General features: G+C 44.3%; 1 protein-coding gene across 1 annotated transcript in view; it reads right to left on the reverse strand.

Moving 5' to 3' along the window:
- Positions 1–6,203: 6,203 nt before the first annotated feature.
- Positions 6,204–23,555, reverse strand: part of JCHAIN (joining chain of multimeric IgA and IgM) — a 123,405-nt gene continuing 106,053 nt past the window's right edge. The window contains exon 4 of the mRNA XM_078676396.1: positions 6,204–7,964. Coding sequence (XP_078532522.1) covers positions 7,766–7,964 — 199 coding nt within the window. The 3' untranslated portion in view covers positions 6,204–7,765. The remainder of the gene's footprint in view (positions 7,965–23,555) is intronic.

Genomic DNA, 23,555 nt, shown 5'->3' on the forward strand with positions numbered 1-23,555 from the left:
GCCATACCCATCTGCAGGGGCACCAGGCAGGGGTACCCGCTTTCAACCCTCCTGTTTGCGCTAGCAATTGAGCCCCTGGCAGCGGCACCAAGAGCGACGCTGGGAAATGGAATACCCCTAGGGGATGCAACACATCAGATGTCACTGAACGCGGACAACCTCTTGGTCTTCTTGAGGGACATGGGAAATATTCCAACTCAGCTGGCGCACACATTAAGTGAATTCGCCTCTCTCTCAGGACTTAAAGTAAATGCCAACAAGTCCTGCCTTTATGCATTCCGAGGGGACACTCAGGACCCGGGCTACGTCTTAGAAGGCACAAGGGTGCAGTGGAAAGCTGTCACTTTCCGCTATCTAGGAATCCAGATATATCGTCAACCAGCGGACCTTATTGACGGCAATCTGGGACGTACCATGACAGCCATCAAATCGCAAGTACACTTCTGGAAAATGCTCTCACTAATAGTCACTGGCAGGGTAGCATTATCCAAGAGGGTGATCCTTCCCCGCCTTTTGTATTATTTTGTCAACCTACCAATATATATCCCAGCTGCCTTCTTTACCACGCTTGCTAAACTACTTAGGGACTTCCTCTGGGGCAACACACGCCACAGGTTAGCATTGACTAAGTTGTACTCTCCCACTGATCAGGGATGTGTTGCTGTGCCTTAGTTTGAGCATTACTATTTGGCCGCACAATTACAGTGGATAGCTCGCTGGCTTGCGGACAGAGGATGCAAAGATACTGCGACCATATCCCCTCCCCTCCCTCTAGAATATATTGCTAAACTATTTCACCCAGCCGCTAGGGCCCCAACACCGACACCGACCGTGGCTTATAAATGCTACCTTCGTAGTTTATACCTCACCAGAGCGCTAGTCCTATACACACCAGCCATACCACTGGAAGGTTCCCCCAGTGGGTCTGGGGTGCTTACATCCCCTGAACTTGCGGAATGGCGCGGAGCTGACATACAGACCTTGGGAGATCTGTACCGGGACGGCACACTCATACCATATGAATCTCTGATTAAAGAGACGGGGCTGCCACCAGGGCAATTCTTGTGTCACCGCTCCCTGATCGCGTCACTGACCTCTAAGTGGGGGGATATGTTGGTTGAACCGACCCAACACCTTATCATAAAATATCTTCACGTTATGGGGCGTGGCAAACACTTGATCCGATGGTTTGCTGCTTCCTTACGTACACACGCAGCGATAAGTCTGGAACCACTGTGCCGAAAATGGGAAATGGACCTGGGGCGACCACAGGAGGATAGGGAACAAAGCAAAGACAAAGGATATGATGGACGGAGTGTTGAACATTGTAAACATTCACCTCCAGTCAACTGATCTGGGTTTAATCCATCATAATTCTTTAGCTCACTCCGCCACCCCAGTTCAGACATGGCCAAATGCAAATCAGTCTGACCCTGTGCCTCATGGGAACAGTCCAGCCCAAACTGCCAAGCCATGTCTTCCCTGGACCGGACACAAGCATCCTGGGACCGGTTTCTGGCTAATCAGCCATCATCAGCCAGACTAGCTTGAATCCAGTGGCAAAGTGAGCAAGGGACCCACGTCTGGGCATACCCTGCCAACTTAGGGCGAACAAAGCAAAGACAAAGGGGATTATGGACGGAGTGTTGAACTTTGCAAACACTCACCCCCAGTCAACTGATCTGGGTTTAATCCATCATCATTCTTTAACTCACTCCACATCCCTAGTTTAGACTTGGCCATATGCAAATCAGTCTGACCCTATGCCTCATAGGAACAGTCCAGCCCGAATTGCCAAGCCATGTCTGCCCTGGACTGGAAACAAGCAATCTGGGACCTTTTTCTGGCTAATCAGCCGTCATCAGCCAGGCTAGCTTGAATCCAGTGGCAATGTGAGCAAGGGGCCCACGTCTGGGCATACCCTGCCAACTTAGGGCGAACAAAGCAAAGACAAAGGGGATGATGGACTGAGTGGTGAACATTGCAAGTACTCACCCCTAGTCAACTGATCTGGGTTTAATCCATCATCATTCTTTAGCTCACTCCGCCATCCCAGTTCAGACATGGCCATATGCAAATCAGTCTGACCCTGTGCCTCATGGAAACAGTCCAGCCTGAACTGCATTGGTCACCCCGAGTGGGACAGGTATGCTCAGACGTGAGTCCCGCGCGCTCCATGCCACTGGAGTCCAGCTATCCTGGCTGATGAGGGCTGAAAACCCGAAACAGGTCCTAGGATGCTTGTTTCCAGTCCAGGGAGGACCTGGACTGGCAGTTTGGGCTAGACTGTTCCCATTGGGTGCAGGGTCAAGACTGATTTGCATATGGCTGGGTCCAAACTGGAATGGCATGGTGAGCAAAAAAACTGTGGATTTAGGCCCACATCTCTGTACTGGGGTGAATGTATGACATTGTTCTGCATTCTGTCCATCAATTGTTCTTTTTGCATTGGTCACCCCGAGTGGGACGGGTATGCTCAGATGTGAGTCCTGTGCTCTCCATGCCACTGGAGTCAAGCTATCCTGGCTGATGATGGCTGAAAGCCAGAAACTGGTCCTAGGATGCTTGTTTCCAGTCCAAGGAGGACCTGGCCTGGCAGTTCGGGCTGGACTATTCCCATTGGGCGCAGGGTCAAGACTGATTTTCATATGGCTGGGTCCAAACTGGAATGGCATGGTGATCAAAAAAAGTATTGATTTAGGCCCAGATCTCTGTACTAGGGTGAATGTATGACATTGTTCTACATTCTGTCCATCAATTGTTCTTTTTGCATTGGTCTTATCACATCGACCACCTCTGAAGCGCCTTAAAGATGAATCAGCATGTTCACCAAATAAATGAACACCATCAAACGGCATATCTTTGAGGCTTTCCTGTACAGGCTGTGAAAACCCAGACTGACGAAGCCATGCATGTCTGGACAGTACAAGTGACTGGGTCATAGCTCTACCCATGGAATAGATGGTGTACAAAACACATTTCATGGTGAATTTGGCCGCTTTCCGGCCATCATGCAGCCTTTGCAGGAATTCACTCCTGGCTTCCTTTGGAATAGAAGGCAGTTGCTGAGCCACAGAGTCCCATAAAGAATGAGAAAATCTGCCCAAAACTCATGTCGTATTTAACAACCTCAATGCCGAACTGATGGAAGAGAACATATTCCTCCCACAATGTTCTAGCCATCTGAACTCTTTATTTAGTGGAACCAAGGGAAGGACACTAGCGTCCGGCGAAGTGGTAGCAGCTTGAACCACCAGCCCTTTTGTGGTGGGATGTTGCAGGAGACAAAGTGGGCCCCCAGGGGCGGGTTAATGCCTACGTCCCACAGCCCGGTCAACTGGAGCTCCTGACATAGGTCTTGCCCAGGCACCTAACAAGAGGTTAAACAGAGACTCATTATAAGGGAGTAAAGGCTCCACTCCTGCCACACCCTGATGAAGAACATCTGCCATAGGGTCTGTGGACAATTACACTGAGGTAAGTTGGCAGTCCAGACTACAGCTGCCCTCCTAAATATCTCAGCAAAAGAAGAACTTTCCTACATTGCCATACCAGGTGGAGAAAGTAAATCAGAAACAGGAGAGGACTCTAGTCTAGTAGCCTTCCCCAGTTCAGTTAGACAATTTTCCAAAGCAGACCAGACAGTATTTCCAAAAGGGTTTAGACACCCTATATTCCTTTGTTCACCTGTCAACCTGTGCATTCCCGTAGGAAAAACAGACGCGGGATGAATGAGGCCAGATAGAAAGTTGCCCAAAGCAGACTGCTCCATCGGCGCCACATCCGGTGCCAATGTGGTGTTGTATAGACATCGAAAAGAGTAATTTGATTAGTGTCGACTGGTGCCACTTACATCATTGGCTGACTTGACCCCAACACCAAAGGTGTGAACCCCGAAGGGCTGTGTACTGGCCCCACCTGGAATCCAATAACGGATTCAGAGGACCCAACTGTCACAGAGGGCGAACCCACAGGTGAGGATGCAGTCAGGGCACCCATTACCTCCTTGGGGGCAGAAAGTGCGCCAGAGGGAGATTGATGCCCAAAAACCTTATGCAGGGTAAACTAATAGTCCTGCATTTGGACTAGAGTTGCCTTACTCCAGGATATTTAGGGAGGAGCGGGGTGGACTCCTGTGAATGCCCTGCAAACGAAGGTTGGGAGACGGCATCAGAGACGGACATATGTATCAGCAGTTTGTGCTTAGGAGCCTCCCTTGATGTGGACAGAGGCAGCCCCTCACCGAACAGCTCCTCGACCGGTCTCTGGGCTTTGGTGAGGATTGAAGACAATGCGGTTTCTCAGATAAATGTGGCACCACAAGTTTCATCAGATGCTCTCTCAATGCCTTCGGCCAAAGACGCTGACAGGAACCAAATGCCTCAGAGTCATGGTGTTCTCCAAGGCACCACAAACAGATGGTATGCGGATTCCTGACTGACAACTGTCTGGTACAAAATCTACAGAATTTGAACCCGAACAACATCACAAAACAGCACACTGTTCTCTCAACAAAATGTCGAGAAGGGCCTGAAAAATGCCCGCCTAACCACTTCAGATCTGCGTTGCAATCATGGTAAAGAGTGAAATGACGTCGGCAGGGGGGTTAAATGGACTCCATCGATGTCACATTGGGTGTACAACGTTGATATGGAGTCGTGCAACACCCTCTGCTGATGCGCAGATATACTATGGGAAACAATTTCCGGATCAAGTCTTGCACCTGGGAGAGGATTCTAAAGTAAGAAATCTGCTGCTTCATGTCTCTGTCAGATAATCTTCATCGCAGCTTTGCTCCATGACTATCTGTCAATGAAGCTCCCTCTTCGGACACTTCTGCAGCCTTGCCCTGCTGACCTCCTACCTTCTCAGACACTTTTTCTTCAAAATTTTTAAAATCCGAAGGTAAGCCCTAACTGGGCCCAATGCACTTATTGTATCCTCCATAGTGGTCAGCCTTAACATTTGACTTTGCCTCAGGTTAGTGCAACCAGATGTCTGCGGTTGGCACTTTTATCTTTTAGGTGCTATTTGGCAGTTTAATCTTTCAAAATTTCTAACTCTGGTTCTACTGATTACATTTTGATGGTCTTGATGTCAAATAATGTATTAAAATTTACTCTACTTTTCTGATTTGGTTTACAATTTTACTAGTGTTGTGTTTCCACCTTATTACAGTTTGTGTTCTCCATAAATACTTTATACATTGCCTCTAAGTTAAGCCTGACTGCGTTTTGTGCCAAGCTACCCAGAGCTAAACACAGGATAATTTAGTGACCTTTTGTGGTTCACCTTGCAAGGGATTGTGGCTGTTGCTTGGCCAGGGCTCACCCCCCCAGTCACTCAACAGCCCAATTACTCACAGTGTTGTAGAACGAGGATATCTCTATTTCGCAGTAGGGGCTGAAACTCCGCGTGCAGGAGGGAACCCTCCGCCTTCGGAACAGAAACCCCTGCATATAGCAATAACACAAAAAATGGATACAAAAATCTGTGATTGTATGTGTACCAAATGTATGGATATAGTCAACTTATTTTGCACTAGAGCATATCAAGTGTACATCTGCAGAGATCTCTAAAGTTGGGAGGAGATCGCTGCACGGACATAAAAGAAGAGGTAGAAATCTCTGCAAAGAGGTTTGGTAATAGCAGTTTGCAGTACGAGTAACACGATCGTAGTACTATTAAACATACCACAAAATGTAGTTTGTGAAGAGATCTCTTGGTTCATAAATTACTACAACCAAGCTGCATTTAGATTAGAATGATTTAGCAAGTACCCTTTTTCAAGTTCATATTCACTTATATAACACAAAAAGTGTGGAAAATATTAGGCTCCTCAGTTCAGTATTTTGTTTTGGACTCTAAACGGCCTTGAAATGGTCCTGCCAATGCTCCTCTACTCCAAAAAGGACGAGGCAATGGAATACACATTAAGTATACAATTAAAATCAATTCAGTAACTACACAACAATTATTGCATTGTTGAATTGAACACACTTTGTGTGACTGCCCAAAAGAGTCCTGTTCCTTGATACCTGTGCCTACCTACAATATTAACTGTGAAATAAAAAAGAATTTTACAAACCAAACATTCAAGATGAGAAATATAAAATATAAACCAGCAGGGTAAGATAATCCTGGCGAGGGTAAGCTTTTGGGTGAACACACATTACCACTTCCTGGAAAAAAGAAAAACAAGACATCTTTATGTAATTTATTTGATGCGTAATTTCTAGCTGCAAAAAAGAAACTGACAATAATTTGACAGCCACTTGAACAGTAAAATCAAAATGGAGTGGAATAATTAAAGAGTAATGGTTACATTTGCATGGTTCTAGTAAACTATTCGAATTCTCCTCTACTCTTCTGAAAATAGTGAAAGAACTTTAATGTAGCTGAACAAGTCCTCCTGCCATTTCTATTGTTTAGTTTTAAGGCTGCGAAGGGCGCTAGCATGAGCAACATTCATTCCCGAGCATAAGATATTTAAAGGCATTCAAATTAAAAGAATGAAGTAGGTTTGGAAGCTGTGCATAGGAAATCAGAGCAAGTGAAAATGGAATATTTAAAATAAAAAGCAGAGGATAAAACTGTTTAATATTGCCGTCATTGTGAAAGCAAGAAGCCAAGCTTGGTAAATATTTTGCACACAGGAGACACATAAAAATACAATTAGGCCTGATTCAACAAGCATAAACATACATTTTAGTGTAAGTTTACGATATTTTTGCTATTCTCGAACAAATTATACTAGTAGTATATTTACGACTGCGAAGTCTCTGCACTCGTGGTAGATACTTCACACAAAAAAGATAGGAGAGGCCTTCTGTTCGTTAAATTACAGTTTACCTTTGTGAATCAGGGCTTCAGTGAGGTACGTATTGGGGAATAGTGTCTGGTGCCAAGAGCACTCAAATAAGACACCAGTTACCTCTCTGGTGTCACAAATCCAGAAGAAATAATAGACACTGAAAACAAATGCTAAGTACTAAGTTTACGCCCTTAGGACCTGATTAACAAAAGTAAACATAGACCAAAAGTCTAAGTTTAGACCTGAAGTCTAACTTTTTCTACGAGTAAAGTTAGACTTTTGGTCTAAGTTTGGACCAAACGTCTAACTTAGACCAAAAGTCTAATTTTAGTAGGAGTAAAGTTAGAATTTTGGTCTAAGTTTACCTTAGTGAATCAGGCCCGTAGTTCTTATTTATTGGGCTTTAATTAAATTTTAACACATTGTGTATATTTTATCACAAAATTACTCATAATTCTCCATATATCATTCTAAACATGAGTTTTGTACACATTTTGGCACAACAAACAGTGTTGTCATAGATACGATGACTCATCGTGTACAGAATGGTTTTAGAAGGATTATAAATAATTTTGGTAAAACATACACACAATAAATTAAGATCAATAAATAGGAATTGCTGACAGAATCTTAGTAATAAGACTTTATTTTCTTTATTATTATTCTTTCTTTGGTGTTTGTCTAACAGGAGTGTTTATTATTTGAAATTTTGATATTCTGTTAACATTATCAATTCCTAATGGTTTGACTAAAATAGCTGTGATGCTGCCTTAACACAGATAGGCTTTGTTGAAGCTTATATTTTGTTCGGGAGTCGTACTATAAACAAGCTGCATAATCTGACTTTTGGTCTGTCTTTATATATGGGGATATGCCTTGACAATGTAAAATATGGTGTTACACGTGGTATCATTTCATCCATCCATTTTGCCACAACAGCATGGTAGTTATTTATTCATAGCAAGATTCAGGGGTTAAGGGTGCTTTCAAAATTTTGGTCTGTCCTTCATAAGTGTACTTGATGTCACTCGTGTAGCACTTATTCCTGTCGTAGGTGTAGCACACATCTTCAGAGGCTTTGCAGTTGCTCCGACTAGCCAATACTATCTCGCCACCCAGTTCGATTTCTTGTGGGTCACACTTTTTACATCTGCAAGTAAAGAATAGAACAGATCTTAAAATTAGTTTTTTTAATAAATAACTGGAATGTATTGTTCCTAATATTACAAGATGTTGTAGAAATTTGATCAGTATAACGCTTTTTGTGTTTTTTGTGAGTGGCATTTTTCTGGTAAGCCAACTGTGGTCCTACTTAGCAGCACAATATCAGCCATGTATTAACAAATTTTAACCGTGTTAAAATGAAGTCAATGCATGTTAAAACTTGAGCAAACAAGCGAAAGATTTGAGTCAGCAATATACAAGTTAAAATAGCAAGTTAAATAGTTAAATAGCAAAGGAGCCAACACGGATCGCTTTTTAAGGCCATCATTCAGGAGCAGGTGCTCCATTGGGGCAAAAAAGCTTTCACCCCCACCGCCCATTGGGAGCCAACCCATAAATTATACATTATAGTATCCTTTTCCGGTATTTTATTTATGTATTTTTATTTTTAGAGGCAACTGTACTCTTTTTTTTAGTCTCAGACCACATGTTTTTCTGCCTGAGAGTGAGGGTGGGAGTGGGCCTTGATTAATAAAGCATTGGCTACAGGGAAGCAGTCCTAAAGTGAAGTGCGCATGTCAGGTTGGTCTGGTGGCTTGCTGTGCCCAGCTCGACAAGCACACTTTACGCCTCTCCTTTCTGTGCAATATTAGGAAGTCAAGAGAGACAGAGCCATAGCCTCCAGTCTCCTATTGAGCGATGGGTTTCACTGCCCAAGCCAATACTGGCACTGCTCACAAGATGTTTACTAACATAAACAGCATGAAAGCAGCACCTGTATTGGCTTAGAAGTCAGGCATAGGATGCGCATACGAATCCATGCGTGGTGAGATGTTCGCAGATCATGGCCAATCACTGTACAGCTTTCTTGTGAAGTCATCAATTGGCCATGTTCACCCCCTTCCGTTGGACACAATGATCTCTTCTTTTCACGTCCTTCGCCAATGACGGCATTGTGCGTGAAGGAGGGGAAATGCTCTCTCTGTTTGATAACCATGATTCCTGCTTTAGAGGCATGATTAATTCAATTATTATGTTCTGCAGATTTTGGTCGGTCAGCAATCGCTCTGATTCAGTTATTTGTTTTACAGACAAGTTATTTTCTCAATGGACCTTTTTTATAATCCTTGGATGATGGATTACGTGTTCTTAAACTAATCTGCTACAGGGTATTTATTACCATTTTGAGATAACATTATTATCAATATTATTAAACACAATTGTTTTATTACATTTATGTAGCATTAATTGGAGCACACAGCTGATTTTGCCACCTTCATTATAACAACAAAAAAGTAATCACATTTCAAGTCTACTTCAATGCATGTTAAGAAAAAAATAGGTGAAAAGGCTTTTGGTGGCATCATGAAAGCTGGGGAGGGTTCTCTAAAAGGAGTGAAGCACTTTGAATTAAATATTGCTAAGCTCTGTGTAAGTGGTAATGGTCTACAGTGCCTCAATCACTCTCATTCTCTTTTTCACACGATGTTTCTCTGCAGTCTTTCTCTGTTTGAAGCATTGAACCATTTTCCTCCCCATGTATTTCTGTAATCTTGTATTTGCATACCTCTCAAGTAGTTGTTTTCCTCTTCAACAGTTTTCATTCTCTCCTTTTTGTGCATACTTCCTTTCATCTTCCCCACTTTTCTATATCCCATGCGCACAGAACATGCCCACTCCACTCACCTGTGAGCACTGCATTCTCTTTTCCTTTCTTACTGTACATACTTTCACAGCTCTATGACCTCCTTTGTCTGCGACCTCACAATTGGACATTACCATTTTCAAGTTACTCTGCAGAAAACACAAGGATTGAATGTGCCTGTTGTGTGAATACCTTTATGAACCACTGATGGGGGCTCAGCTCCAGAGTTCTCAATACTGCAGCATCATAAACACAGTCAGCAAACTAAGCTCACCCAGATGGACTTGTTGAAGCAAGTAGAAACTGTTGAACATATTTCATACAGTAGAATGTGGAGAAATCTTTAATGTTTTAAATATTTCAAGACAACACATTTAGAATTGCATTATAAGCCTTGCTTTGTATTAAAATTAGCTTTAAATTGTGCCTGTTCCCCTTTTTTTTCAGAAATGTTCTCATTTGGACAACCTCTGAACCCACCCTAATGTCAGTTGGGCTCCCTCCTTTAGCTGGCTCACTAATTAAATCTCATCTACAACATTCACACCCCACGACTTCGAAATGACACCAGCTGCCACTGCCATCAGTGGCCAGAATTTTCTTAGTCACAGTAGCTTCATCACCCAACTTTGTGGCATCCCAGATATCCATGCATAATATTTCAATTGCACAGAGAAATGGCCTTATAATATTCCATTCTTTAAATTTAACCCAGAGTTGGTGTCTTGGAACCCTATCGAAGGCAGGTTTTAGATCTAAAAAACAGGCATAGAGAAGATGTTTTTGAGCACAGGGCTTCTCAATCCAAATTGCTAAAAGCCATCGCAAGGAAGTACAATGTTTAATTGTCATTTCAAGTAGCCAAGGCAAATTTATGTTCAAAGGAATAATTTTCCATTGCAATGTATGTAGCTAGGCCATCTTTGAACCAGCCTTTATTATGTGTTCTTATTGAAGAAAGATGATATTCAATGTTTCCTATTAACAGGCAGGAAGATTCAGGCCAAGTTTTTTGTAAAAGTAATATATGACCTTTTTGACAAAAACTTTATTGCCTTCTCATCTAACAATAAGCCCAATAACCCCCATGGACCACAAGCATATTTTTAAAAGTTCAGAAGCAGTTGGAAGCAAGACTTAATGTCAAATATTTTTCTTATAATTCAATACTGTGGGAAGCCGACTCCATTCGGATTCTTCCTTTAACTTGTCTAGATCAATCTTGCATAGTCTTTTCTGATCTTTTCCAAGGAGAATTTGTATACCTAAATGCTCTGTGAGCTTTTGATGTTCAGGGCCTACTGTCCTGTGCACATTTAAGGGGTTTAGAAGAACTAGCGGCGTCTCATCTGATCTAGTTGGCTTCTGTACAATGTCTTTCACATGAAAAAAAATATCTGAGTAGTTAGGTTTCATCTCCAACCACCGCTCAATACTCCTTTTGCAATGGCACGCCGTTTGGAAATTGGGATTCTGCTTGGCAAAGGTATGCACCCTGTCCATATACAACCAATAAATTAATCTCTTCTCACCCTCTGGTAGCTTTGCATGGGGCAGGCAGGCTTAACTTAAAAAGCAATTTGTAAAGTAATTGTGCAACTCTTCAAACAGTAGCACAGTGAAAACACCACAAAAAGACTCCAGACCACGTTGGAATAATAAATTATGATTTTATAAATAAAAATGACAAACTCCAATATGTAAAAGTCAAGAGATGTATTTTTAAAGATTAAAAGGAAAGATACAGCTTTGAAACAATAATTGCCCATGGGGGTTATCTGGTCACCCTGAATCAGGGCAAAGTCAAGAGGTCAGGCCGACAGCAATGGAGTGCGGGACAGGGACAGGGACAGGAGCCACACAAGGCCCACTGAACAAAAGTACCTTCATCCTGGTCACAACAGCAGGATGAGGGGTGCAGCCGGTCTGTGTCGATTCTGCAGTCGAGGAGATGCGTTGATTTTCTTCATGCAACAATGGCAATGGGCAGGTTCCAAAGATGAAGCGCCAGTTCTGAGATGCATTGGTTCCAAGTGAGATGCACCAGGTATCTTCACGCATGCGAGGGGATGCGCAGATCATCTCTCCTGCATCGGTGGTAATGTGGTGGCTCCAATGCATCAATTCCAATGGCCATACGCTGGGTCCAATTCCAATACACTGGTTCTATTTCCGCAACAGCTGTTATACGTAGCAGAGGATATGTCAGTTCCACTTGAGCAAGCATCTGGATCCACTTCCAATGGAGGAGGCACCAGAGCAGGTGGTTGATATTCCTGAGTCTTAGAACAGGAGGCAAGCCAGCATGCCCTTGAAGATCACTCTGGGCTCAAGCAAAAGTCCAGTACTTCCTCTGCAGGGCAGAGGGTTATGGACAGCACTGCAGCATAGCAGAAAAGCTGTTCCTATAGAGCTGTATTCCAGCAGAGTGGCAGTCCGTGTAGCAGCACAGCAGTCCTTTCTCCTGGCAGAGTTTCTTTTCAGATCCAATAGTGTCTGATGTGGTGGGGTCAGAGACCCAGTGCTGATACCCAGTTGTGCCTTTGAAGAAGTGGTGACTTCAAAGAGGGGCTTTGAAGTGCACAGAGACCCTCTCTTTTTAGCCCTAGCCCTAGACTCACTACATGGGTGTGTGCAATTCTTTGTGTGGGGACAGGACACTGCCTATTCAGGTGTATCAGTTCCTCCCTCCCATTCTGACCAGGATGACCTATGAGGATGCAGATGGCCACTCTGTCACACCTTACCTTTCTTTGCGTGTGGCTGTCTAGTGGGAATGCTCGAAGTCCAGCTGTCACCCACCCCATACATGTATTGGAGACAGGCTGCAGGCACGCAGAGACAAGAGCAGAGAAATGCCAACTTTCTAAAAGTGAAAAGGAAATTACCCAGAATTGTATCTGGGGATGCCCAGTGCACTACTGACACATCACAATTTAGTATACACAAAGTGCACAAAACAATAATTGCTCCTTATTTTTAACAACAGTACTCCATTCAGTATTCAATGAATCAAAAGTGAGAAAGTCCAATTTTCAAATCATGAAGTTGCTGTAAGTCTGCTTTTCTTCTTGATAGTTGCAGATGTGGTTCACAAAATAACAACTGATACAGCTTTTAATCAGCATGAAACAAAATGACTTTAAAAATCCCAATGCATTTCGGGCTATTGGAATGAGCCCTTCGTCAGGGGAATCTGCAAAGTTTTAATAAACTGTATAAATAACAGAGGTACAATGAAGTAAACTGAAGTTAATAGCTCATGAAAGGGCAGGACAAAATGACAGTCGAGGTCATTGAAAGTGATCTACCAGTTCCAGATTGTGATGCAACCTTGTACAATCCAAAAAGGTTGTGCTGTGCCAGAACGTGACTAGAAGCAGAATGTGAATAAAGATCACAAGGTGAGTTATTGTGCAAACCGTGAACGCGTAAGTGGCAAAATGAGAGTGACCTGACAACCATAACGTGATTGTTTCGATACCAGCAATGGTACCTCTGGCGTTTGAGTACGTTAACTCGAAACACAAAGATCAGCCAGTAGAATGTTGTGAATCTACAAATCAATACTAAACTAGCGTTAAAGTCTAAGAACGAAGGAAACTGACAAAAACACGGGCGACCCGCCTCGAGTGACCCCGGGCGCTTACCTCTATCAGTGCCGTGCAGTTCGCCGAATGGCAAAGAGTGAAAACGTAACCAGCGCCTAAAAAACTGAGCTGGTTTGAGGAATGGTATTCCAAACTGTTTGTTAAAACAAAAATCAGCCTATGGCATCATAAGTAGAAACTCACCAGCAGTCCCGAATGCACCACAGGAAAGTTCTCTCAGGGGGACGCCAGCTCCAGGTAGAGAGCCCGAGTGTTGTCTCCCATTAAGTGGGTTGCCGTTGACAGAGTCATAGAGAACAAAATAGGGCTATGCCCGAAGTTTCTATCGGAGGCCATTGCTAAACGTGCACTAATGGACACAAGAAGCTGCGGAACAAAACTAAACCAGAAAAAAACGAGTGAATGATTGTGAATAAAACAAAAATGAAAATATAAATGAGAATAAGCAGTGAGTTAGTCAGAGTGTGTGTAGAGTAAATGATAAAATCACAGCCAGGCACTCTGACGAAAAAGCACAATGGAAGAACAGTAGCACTTGATTGACATTGTGCATCAATAGTAGCCCACAAATGAAATTGGCAATCAAAATTACATGTCGACCTGGACTGAATATAGATCTAATACATACATGATCAGCCAGTCAATAATAAAACAATCAACAGATGAAATTGACAATCAGAATAACATGTAAACTTAAATATTGATGTAATACATACATAATCAGCCTGACAATTGTGAGGCAATAAACATAGAGAGCAAATAACACCAATGAGATAACAACAGTTACATGATTATAAAAAGCAGGACAGTTCGAATTTATCATTCAACTCAGTTGGATACAGCGTTTGCATGAACCAGATCCAATGAGACTCACGTTGAGATAAAAAATGTAGACATATCTCTGTCTGGACGAGTCTCTACCACCTCTAGGACCCGAATCTTAGCTGTGCAATGGTGTGTTTTTCTGCAAGCCAATGCTGTGCTAGAGGAGAGCTTATCGGTTTAGTCCTAATGCGACTCTTGTGCTCAGTGATACGAGTACGAAGAATCCTCTCCGTTTTTCCAACATAATACAAATTGCAAGGACATTTGATCACGTAAATCACATGGTGACTATTGCAGTTTGCATTAAAGTTTAAGAAAATCTTTTTGCCTGATCGAGGATGCGATAAACTTCCTCAAGTGATTACGTTATTACAATGTGAGCAATGCATACATTTGGACATGCCTTTAAAAGGAACTTGAACACTATCTGTGGATTTGTTCAGGATCTCTATGAGATTACGAGACCTCTTATATGCAAACAGTGGGGGTCTGCAAACCTTCCCTTGAAATCGGGCTCAGACTGGAGCAACACCCATCTTTGCAATATAATCGATTTCAAAAGGTTCGAGTGGGTCGAGTATGTAGAGACTAAAACCTCCCTAGCTGAACCAGGTTTCTTATTTTTCTTTTTCAACAGGTCATCGCGACACAGTGCTGAAGATCTGATGACTGCCTGATCAACTACCGATTGAGGGTAATCTCTACTTAAGAACTTTTCCTTGGATTCTTCAATCGTCTGCAAGCCTAACTCTGGGTTAGATGTGATACACCTGATTTTCAGGAACTGGGAAAAAGGCAAATGAAGTTTCAGTGGCCAAGGATGAAAGCTTTGATATAACAAGGCATTGTTACGATCAGTGGGTTTAAAAATGGTGGTCTCTATAGTAGTGCCAGACAATGTGAGCAAAACATCTAAAAATGCTACACTTCGTGATTCAATCTGGTGAGTAAATTGAATCCTGGGGTTGATGTCATTCAATCTCAGAACCAGAGCTTCTAGATCGCAGCGTGTCTCGTGCCATATAATAAGTATATCATCAATAAAACGACGATATACAATAAGCTTATATGTCCATGTGGGGTTAGAGAGAATATACTCTGTTTCAAATTTGAGCATGAAGATGTTTGCATAGCTGGGGGCTCCCGAAAAGCCCATTGATGTACCGTTGGCCTGAAGAAAAAAATTCTCTTTCCACTGAAAATAACTGTGAAATAAACAAAAATTGAGGATTTCAAGGAGAAACACTTTGTTAGCCCTAACAATGTCTTGTCTTAGCAGTTCCCATTCAATGGCTTCAATACCTTCAAGGTGAGGAATAGATGTGTACAAAGATACAACGTCTATAGTACGCAATTCTCAGTTCCTGAGAATCAGGCATATCACATCTAACCCAGAGCTAGGCTTGCAGACGATTGAAGAATCCAAGGAAAAGTTCTTAAGTAGAGGTTACCCTGAATCGGTAGTTGATCAGGCAGTCATCAGATCTTCAGCACGGTGTCGCGATAACCTGTTGAAAAAGAAAGTTAAGAAACCTGGTTCAGCTAGGGAGGTTTTTGTCTCTACATACTCAACCCACTTGAACCTTTTGAAATCGATTATATTGCAAAGATGGGTGTTGCTCCAGTCTGAGCCCGATTTCAAGGGAATGTTTGCAGACACCCCCACTGTTTGCATATAAGAGGTCTAGTAATCTCAAAGAGATCCCGAACAAATCCACAGATAGTGTTCAAGGTCCTTTTAAAGGCATGTCCAAATGTATGAATTGCTCACATTGTAATAACGTAATCACTGGCAGAAGTTTATCTCATCCTCGATCAGGCAAAAGGATTTTCTTAAACTTTAATGCAAACTGTAATAGTCTCCATGTGATTTACGTGACCAATGTCTTTGCGATTTGTATTATGTTGGAAAAACGTAGAGGATTCTTCGTACTCGTATCACTGACCACAAGAGTCGCATTAGGACTAAAACGATAAGCTCTCCTCTAGCACAGCATTGACTTGCAGAAAATACACCATTGCACAGCTAAGATTCGGGGTCCTAGAGGTGGTAGAGACTCGTCCAGACAGAGATATGTCTACATTTTTATCTCAACGTGAGTCTCATTGGATCTGGTTCATGCAAACACTGTCTCCAACTGGGTTGAATGATAAATTCAAACTGCCCTGCTTTTTATAATCATGTAACTGTTGTTATCTCATTGGTGTTATTTGCTCTCTATGTTTATTGCCTCACAATTGTCAGGCTGATTATGTATGTATTACATTACATCAATATTTAGGTTTACATGTTATTCTGATTGTCAATTTCATCTGTTGATTGTTTTATTATTGACAGGCTGATCATGTATGTATTAGATCTATATTCAGTCCAGGTCGACATGTCATTTTGATTGCCAATTTTATTTGTGGGCTACTATTGATGCACGATGTGAATCAAGTGCTACTGTTCTTCCGTTGTGCTTTTTCATCAGAGTGCCTTGCTGTGATTTTATCATTTACTCTACACACACTCTGACTAACTCACTGCTTATTTTCATTTATAGTTTCATTCTATTCACAATCATTCACTCGTTTTTTTCTGGTTTAGTTTTGTTCTGCACCTTCTTGTGTCCATTAATGCACGTTTAGCAATGGCCACCGATAGAAACTTCGGGCATAGTTCTATTTTGTTCTCTATGACTCTCTCAATGGCAACCCACTTAATGGGAGACAACGCTCGGGCTCTCTACCTGGAGCTGGCGTTCCCCTGAGAGAACTTTCCAATGCTGCGTTCGGTACTGCTGGTGAGTTTCTACTTATGGTGCTATAGGTTGATTTTTGTCTTAACAAACAGTTTGAAATACCATTCCTTACACCAGCTCCGTTTTGAAGGCGCTGGTTATGTTTTCACACTTTGCAATTCGGCGAACCTCGCGGCACTGATAGAGGTAAGCGCCGGGGGTCACTCGAGGCGGGTCACCCAGTTTTTTTGTCAGTTTCCTTCTTTCTTAGATTTTAACGCTAGTTTAGTTTTGATTTGTAGATTCACGACATTTTGCTGGCTGATCTTTTTGTTTTGAGTTAATGTACTCAAACGCCAGAGGTACCATTGCTGCTATTGTAACAATCACGTTATGGTTGTCAGGTCACTTTCATTTTGCCACGTACGCGTTCATGGTGTGGACAATTACTCACCTCGTGATCTTTATTCACATTCTAATTCTAGTCACGTTCTGGTACAGCACAACCTTTCTGGATTGCACATGGTTGCATCACAATCTGGAACTGGTAGATCACTTTCAATTACCTCGACTGTCGTTTTGTCCTGCCCTTTCATGAGCTATTAACTTTAGTTTACTTCATTGTACCTGTTGGACCTGGCCCTTTTGGCAGGTTCACCCCGAAACTTTTTGCTTTTTCCTAGCCTGTTTCTGGAACCTGGTGTTGGTGATTTTAGGCCTCTGCGCACTTTTTCACTGTGGTACAGTGTAAAGTGCGTGAATATGTATGCCCATGGTAGTTCCTGATGTTTGGGGAGTGCAGGGTCGAGTTTGATATGTGTGAACTCGTGAGATTGAATGCTGCGTAATGGTGTATGCGGCATGGTTGTGTCTAGTCTAGAAGTGCCACTTTTAGAAGTTGGCATATTTGTGTAATTTGTGCCTGGCGTGTGATTGGCTGGTGAGCCTGGCCCAGAGTGCCTGGGCCTGTTTGTGGATTGACTGTCTGGTTTGAGGGTGACAGGGGCTGCAGAGCCCCCAGGAGGTTGTCCGAGTCAGCCCGTGGATGAAAGGCAGCATCTGCTGCCAGGGAAGTGGGAGGAGATAGCACCTAACAGTGAATGAGGCTGTGCCTGCCTGCCACAATGCTGGCTCCACCTCCCCGCTGGGCGACTGTCACCTCTGTCCCTGATACTGAAAGGACTTCCCTATAACCAGTTCTAGCTGGTTCTCACACTGCCTGCACAAAGACTTCAAAGACTTTTCTCTGTATAAGAAGGGGATGTGTCCCCTTCTAAAATGTTCTTGTTTCTGACTTGAATCCTACCAGGGGCGTGCCCTGCCCAGCCCCTGGACTCCTGAAGGACTTTGCTTTGCCCTGGGATCCTGTGGACCTTCTTCCTATCCCCTGGAGGACTTTGCTGGTCAATAGCGCTTAGGAGCGCTTTATTTTGCTTATAGCGCTTGGGGAGCGCTTTATTTGCCCTTAAGCGCTGGGAACGCTTCTCTTTTCATCCCTAGTGCCTGGGAGCGCTTTATTCTTCTCAAACTAGCGCTGGAAGCACTTTATTTGTAATGGCCGGTGCCCACCCGGCATTGTCCTTCCCCCGTAATTTATCGAGGAAAAATCTCCCCTGCTCTCAGCAGCGCGACCCGGAGCCTGGGGGCTCGTCTGCGGGGCCGCGCTGCCATTGGCCGCCCCCACAGGAAGTCAGGCAGGTTCAGGGAAGACGTGGACGGGGCCTCATTGAGGCAACTTCCGCTTCCCCCTGCCCGGGGGAATCCTTCGTGCTTCTCGTGGCCGGTCTCCCATGCAATGGAGGGAGACCGGATATGTGCCCGGGGTGTTGCGGCCTGTCGCGGGGCTCCCCTGTGCTGAGGGAGCCCCGGAGGAGCTGAGGAGTAGCGGAGGGGGCACGGGGCACATTGCCGGTGCCCGCCCCCACTGCACGTCGAAGACCGAAGAAGAAGCATGGCGACCGGTGAACAGGTCTCCCGTGTGCCGAGGGAGTCCTGCAGCGAGAGGAGAGCTGCCCCAGGAGCCGCCGCCGCACAGGGAAGCTGGTGAGTGCGGGCGTATTGGCTCAGGGGCATTGCTGGTGATCGAGTCCCCCGTGAGGGACTCCGACGGTGGCCGCATTATTGCTGAGAGCCCCGAGAGGCTCGAAGAGCACCTTTGTCTTTGAGGAGTCCCCGGGAGGGGGACTCCAGCTTACGGTGCCGCATCTGTTCCCGAGCCCCAGAAGGCTCAAGGCGCCCTTTGTGTTGGGAGGCTCCCTGCCCATATTATTGTTTCACGAGCCCAGCGAGGCTCGAGGGCCATTTTGTGTTTAGAGCCACTGAGGCTCTAGGGGGCACCGTTGTTTTGAGAGCCTGAGGGCTCCATGGAGCCTATTTTGTTTTAGAGCCTGTGTGGCTCCAGCATTTGACTATGGGTAGTCCCAGAGCCTGTGTGGCTCCAACGTTCTGCGCAGTGTTTAGTGACAAAGCCTGTGTGGCTCCAGCAGTGGGCACAGTTTGCGCCTAAGGGTCAGTGAGGGCCCTGTCGCAGTTTTTGATGATTCCCAGCTGCCCAGCAAGTAGTGGGCACCTGCACGGTTTAGGCCCCTGACATTGAGACACAGGGCGTCCTAGCCCCAACAAGGCCAGTTGGCCTAGGGACTGCCACAGGTGGTGGCTTAAGTAGGTTTTGCGCAATTGTGTGGCTTTTCCTTGCACCTCTGAATGTTTTAGGCATCATGTGTCTTTGCGCTATTGAGTTGTGTTTTCTTTAATGGCACCTCTGAATGTTTTTAATGCATCATGTGTCTTCCTTGATCTTACACCTCTGAATGTGTTGGTTGATGCATCATGTGTTTTTCTTTCCCTGCACCTCTGAATGTGTTTTTGATGCATCATGTGCCTTGTTATTACACCGCTGAATGTATGTTTTATGCATCATGTGTTTACCTTTTTCCCTACACCGCTGAATGTGTTTTTGATGCATCATGTGTAATGTGTTCTTGCTTCTACCCCTAAATGTATTTTTTTCTTAGGTGGTGGTGTTTTGCCTAGTATAGTTTATACTAGAGAGGTTATGTGTCCATGCGTGATCTAGGCCTATGGTTATTAGTATTGCGTAGTGTGTACCTACCTTTTAAAGACATTTTGTTTCATGCTGATTAAAAGCCGTATCAGTTGTTACTTTGTGAACCACATCTGCAACTATCAAGAATAAAAGCAGACTTACAGCAACTTCATGATTTGAAGATTGGATTTTCTGACTTTTGATTCATTGAATACTGAATAGAGAACTGTTGTTAAAAATAAGGAGCTATAGTACATTTTCAATAATTGTTTTGAGCACAAACTGGCGGCTGGATTTTGCACAGCGGTCCTGTTGAGCAGTGGGCGCGTAACTCCGAAGTGACATTTGATGCCTCGGCGGGAATTGTGTCCGAACCACCATTAATTGTTTGAGTGGCTATTTAAAAAACTGCGGAACATCTAGGATAGAGTCCGACACGCCCTTACCCCGCGTTTGGATAGTGGGTAAATTGCGGTCAAAATCTACATCGTCCATCTTGAATTAAGAGGACAAGGGTCACCCACTGAAAATTCATGGCTACATGTCTTTGATATATCTACGGTTTGAAGGTTGTGCCACATATGTCCTGAGGAAGACCCGCAGGTCGAGGCCCCCAGTCACCCCAGAACCAAAAGACGGGTCAAAACGTCGACGCTTCTTTAAATGCAAATTGGACGACTAATCACCAGGAACTGCATTATACATGCTATCTAAGACTGTATAAATGAGAAAAAATAGTGAAAATAAGTAGTGGTCGTTTGCTAAAAAAAGCTGGGATTTTTTAATATCAGCTTTCATTTAATCAATTGGAAATTGTTTATTTAACACTTCTGTGTCACTTTTTTCTTTGAGGCTTTGACCCTTTTTCAAAAATCACTACTCTTTTTCTTTTCTTGCACATTTTTAGCAGCAAATTGCTTCCTTTTTACCGTTAGTATTAAAATGTATGAATGTATATAAATAACTTTTGCAATGGAGTAATTCATTAAACTCCTTTTGAATAACTATGGGTTTTGTCAGGTAGTTGCATTGCTTTGAAAATGAACTGCAGATTAATTCTCTAGAGCGTATTAGTTAGAAGGCTCGCTCAATAATGATAAATGTTTGATTGCAAGTACATATTTTTTTGAATCAAAACTATAGGTCTGGACCATTGTTTTTGATATTATCATATTCTTCTAGGGCTGGCACTCCTAATCTTCCTGGTTTGGATCATCCAGATTCTCCTTGGCCTAGTCCTTGCGCTCCACTTGGTACTGCGTCGACTGCTCTTGGTTCTCCTTATTAGGTACTCTTGGGCTCGGCCTCTGCATTTTGGTCCTTGTCTAGTCCCATTGGTCCTTGTGGCTCTGGTTGTCCTGGTTCCCCTGATCCTTGCAGCCATGTCTTAATACCCCAGCTCCTAGTCCTCTTGCTCCAGTTGAGGTCTTGTTTCTATTGGTTCTGACCTCTCTGGTCCTCCTAGCCCTGTTCCCAGTCCTGCGTATTCAGATCCTTCTAGTCTACGTAATCCTTCCCCGTCTGGTCCCTGGCCATAATGGCTCTAGTCCAGCTGCTTCTGACCCGACTAGTTCTCCAGGTCCTCCTTTAATATGTCATGATACTCTTGGGCCTGGTCCTGCTGCTTGTTGTCATCCTGGACTAACTCATCCACTTTGTCCTGATCCTCGTTGTTCAGGTCATCCTGTTCTTAGCCAATGGGCTTGGTCATCATTGCTCCTGCCATCCTGGCCTTCATTTCCTGGTCCTCCTTTATCTCCTCATCCCAGTCCTCCTTGCCCTGGTATGCCAGGTCCAGATACTTCTGGGCCTCTGTGACTTGAGCTTCTTTTTCCCCTTGGTTGTGGTTCCACTGGTCCTCCTTGTCCTGATCTTCTTTGCTCGTGTTCTGATGACTATGGTTCCCTGTCCATCGCCTCTTGATTCTTCTGGTCCTGTTCTCCTAGTATTCCACACTCTCTGTCTGGTTTGCCCATTAATGGGCTTCCTATTCCTGGTCCTGACTGTTCATGTTTTCTTTCTGGTTATGTGCCCACTAGTCATAATCCTTTTGTGTCTGGCCTCCTTGTTTGGGATCTTTGTAAGCCTACTCCTCTTGGTTGTGATCCTTCTGGCCATCCTGGCCCCTTTTTTAAACCCTGTACTGTGTGCTTTTAAACCTTGTACTCTGTGTTTATGAACTCGCACTCTGGCACTTTAAGGTGACGTGCAGCGGACCTTGCGCTGCCACGTGACACCCTCGACCCGCTCCACTCGCCGCTGGCCACGCCCACTTTTGGCCACGCCCCCTTCCCGCCCTATTTGTAGCGCTGAATATCGAGCGCTCATTTAGATCCTGTCTCCTGAGGCGAAAAGCCGGGAGTTGCTACATTAGATATTTTAAAATTGGTGTCTTATACTGTGTTTTTAAACCCTGTACTGTGTGCTTTTAAACCTTGTACTCTGTGTTTATGAACTCGCACTCTGGCACTTTAAGGTGACGTGCAGCGGACCTTGCGCTGCCACGTGACACCCTCGACCCGCTCCACTCGCCGCTGGCCACGCCCACTTTTGGCCACGCCCCCTTCCCGCCCTAAACGGTCCACTATTTAAATGTGCATTTCTAGAACGCGCAGCGGACGTGCGCAGCGGGCGCGCCGAAGGCGCGCCTAAGGCAAGCCCGTCTGCGCCCGTCCGCGGCCAGATCGCGGCCGGGGCCAGACATGCTGCCGGTAGCGAAGAACAAGGTGGAAGGATAGCGTGGTCAGGTGAGGACCTCAAGGCGCTCGATCCCCCATCCAAATGCTGCCCCCATTATATTGACCCTATGACCCTCGAACTCCCTCAGATCTGTAACAACTGTGGGATAGCTATTGGCAGCGATGACTCTGTGATATCCCCTAAGCCCAAATCCCTATTTCAAACAAACCTAAGGGCGGGCCTTCTTAACTGCAGATCCTTAGCCAAACACGCAGATGATGTCTGGCTTTTACTTGAAGAGCAGAAATGGGATATATTGTTTTTAACTGAAACTTGGATCAAGGAGGACAATTTGACCTCCATTGCACTTGCAGTCCCTTTGGGATTTAAAATATGCCTCGCCAACCGCCCTGGGACAAAAAGAGGCGGTGGTGTAGCCATTATTTTTAAAGAGCATTTAGTTTTGACATCCTCTGCCCCCACTGCTATTCAAGGTATTGATGGCCTCCACTTTTGCTTCCAAGTGAGCCCTCAGTTGTCACTAGCAGGACTAGTGTTCTATCGCCCCCCGGTTGGTACAGACCCCTACCTTACTACTCTACTGGACACGATTGTCCAGAGTTCGCTCCTCCACCCCCTTTTTATTGTGGTAGGCGACTTCAATATCCACATGGATAAACCCGACTGTGCCATGGCAGAGCTGCTCAGATCCACGTTAAATACGGCCAGTCTCAGACTGATCAATGAGGGCCCTACTCACACAGGGGGCCACACTATTGATCTAATTTTTTCTAACATCAAGAATGTGCAGTCTGAGACACCTCTTCCTCTGACATGGTCAGATCACGCACTCGTCCCATTCACACTGAATATTGCGAATGATACCCCTGTCTCGAGTAAACGGTACTTCCTGAAGAGGCAATGGAAAAAACTGACCCCTGATACTATGTGCCCGGTCCTTGCGCAAACCATCCCTTCCCTGACAAATAATACTAATACGGATGCTACACTTCTTAATGAATGGATCGGAAAGATGGTTTCCTCCATT

This window comes from Lissotriton helveticus, chromosome 2_1 (genome assembly GCF_964261635.1).
Source record: "Lissotriton helveticus chromosome 2_1, aLisHel1.1, whole genome shotgun sequence".
Taxonomy (NCBI): Eukaryota; Metazoa; Chordata; class Amphibia; order Caudata; family Salamandridae; genus Lissotriton; species Lissotriton helveticus.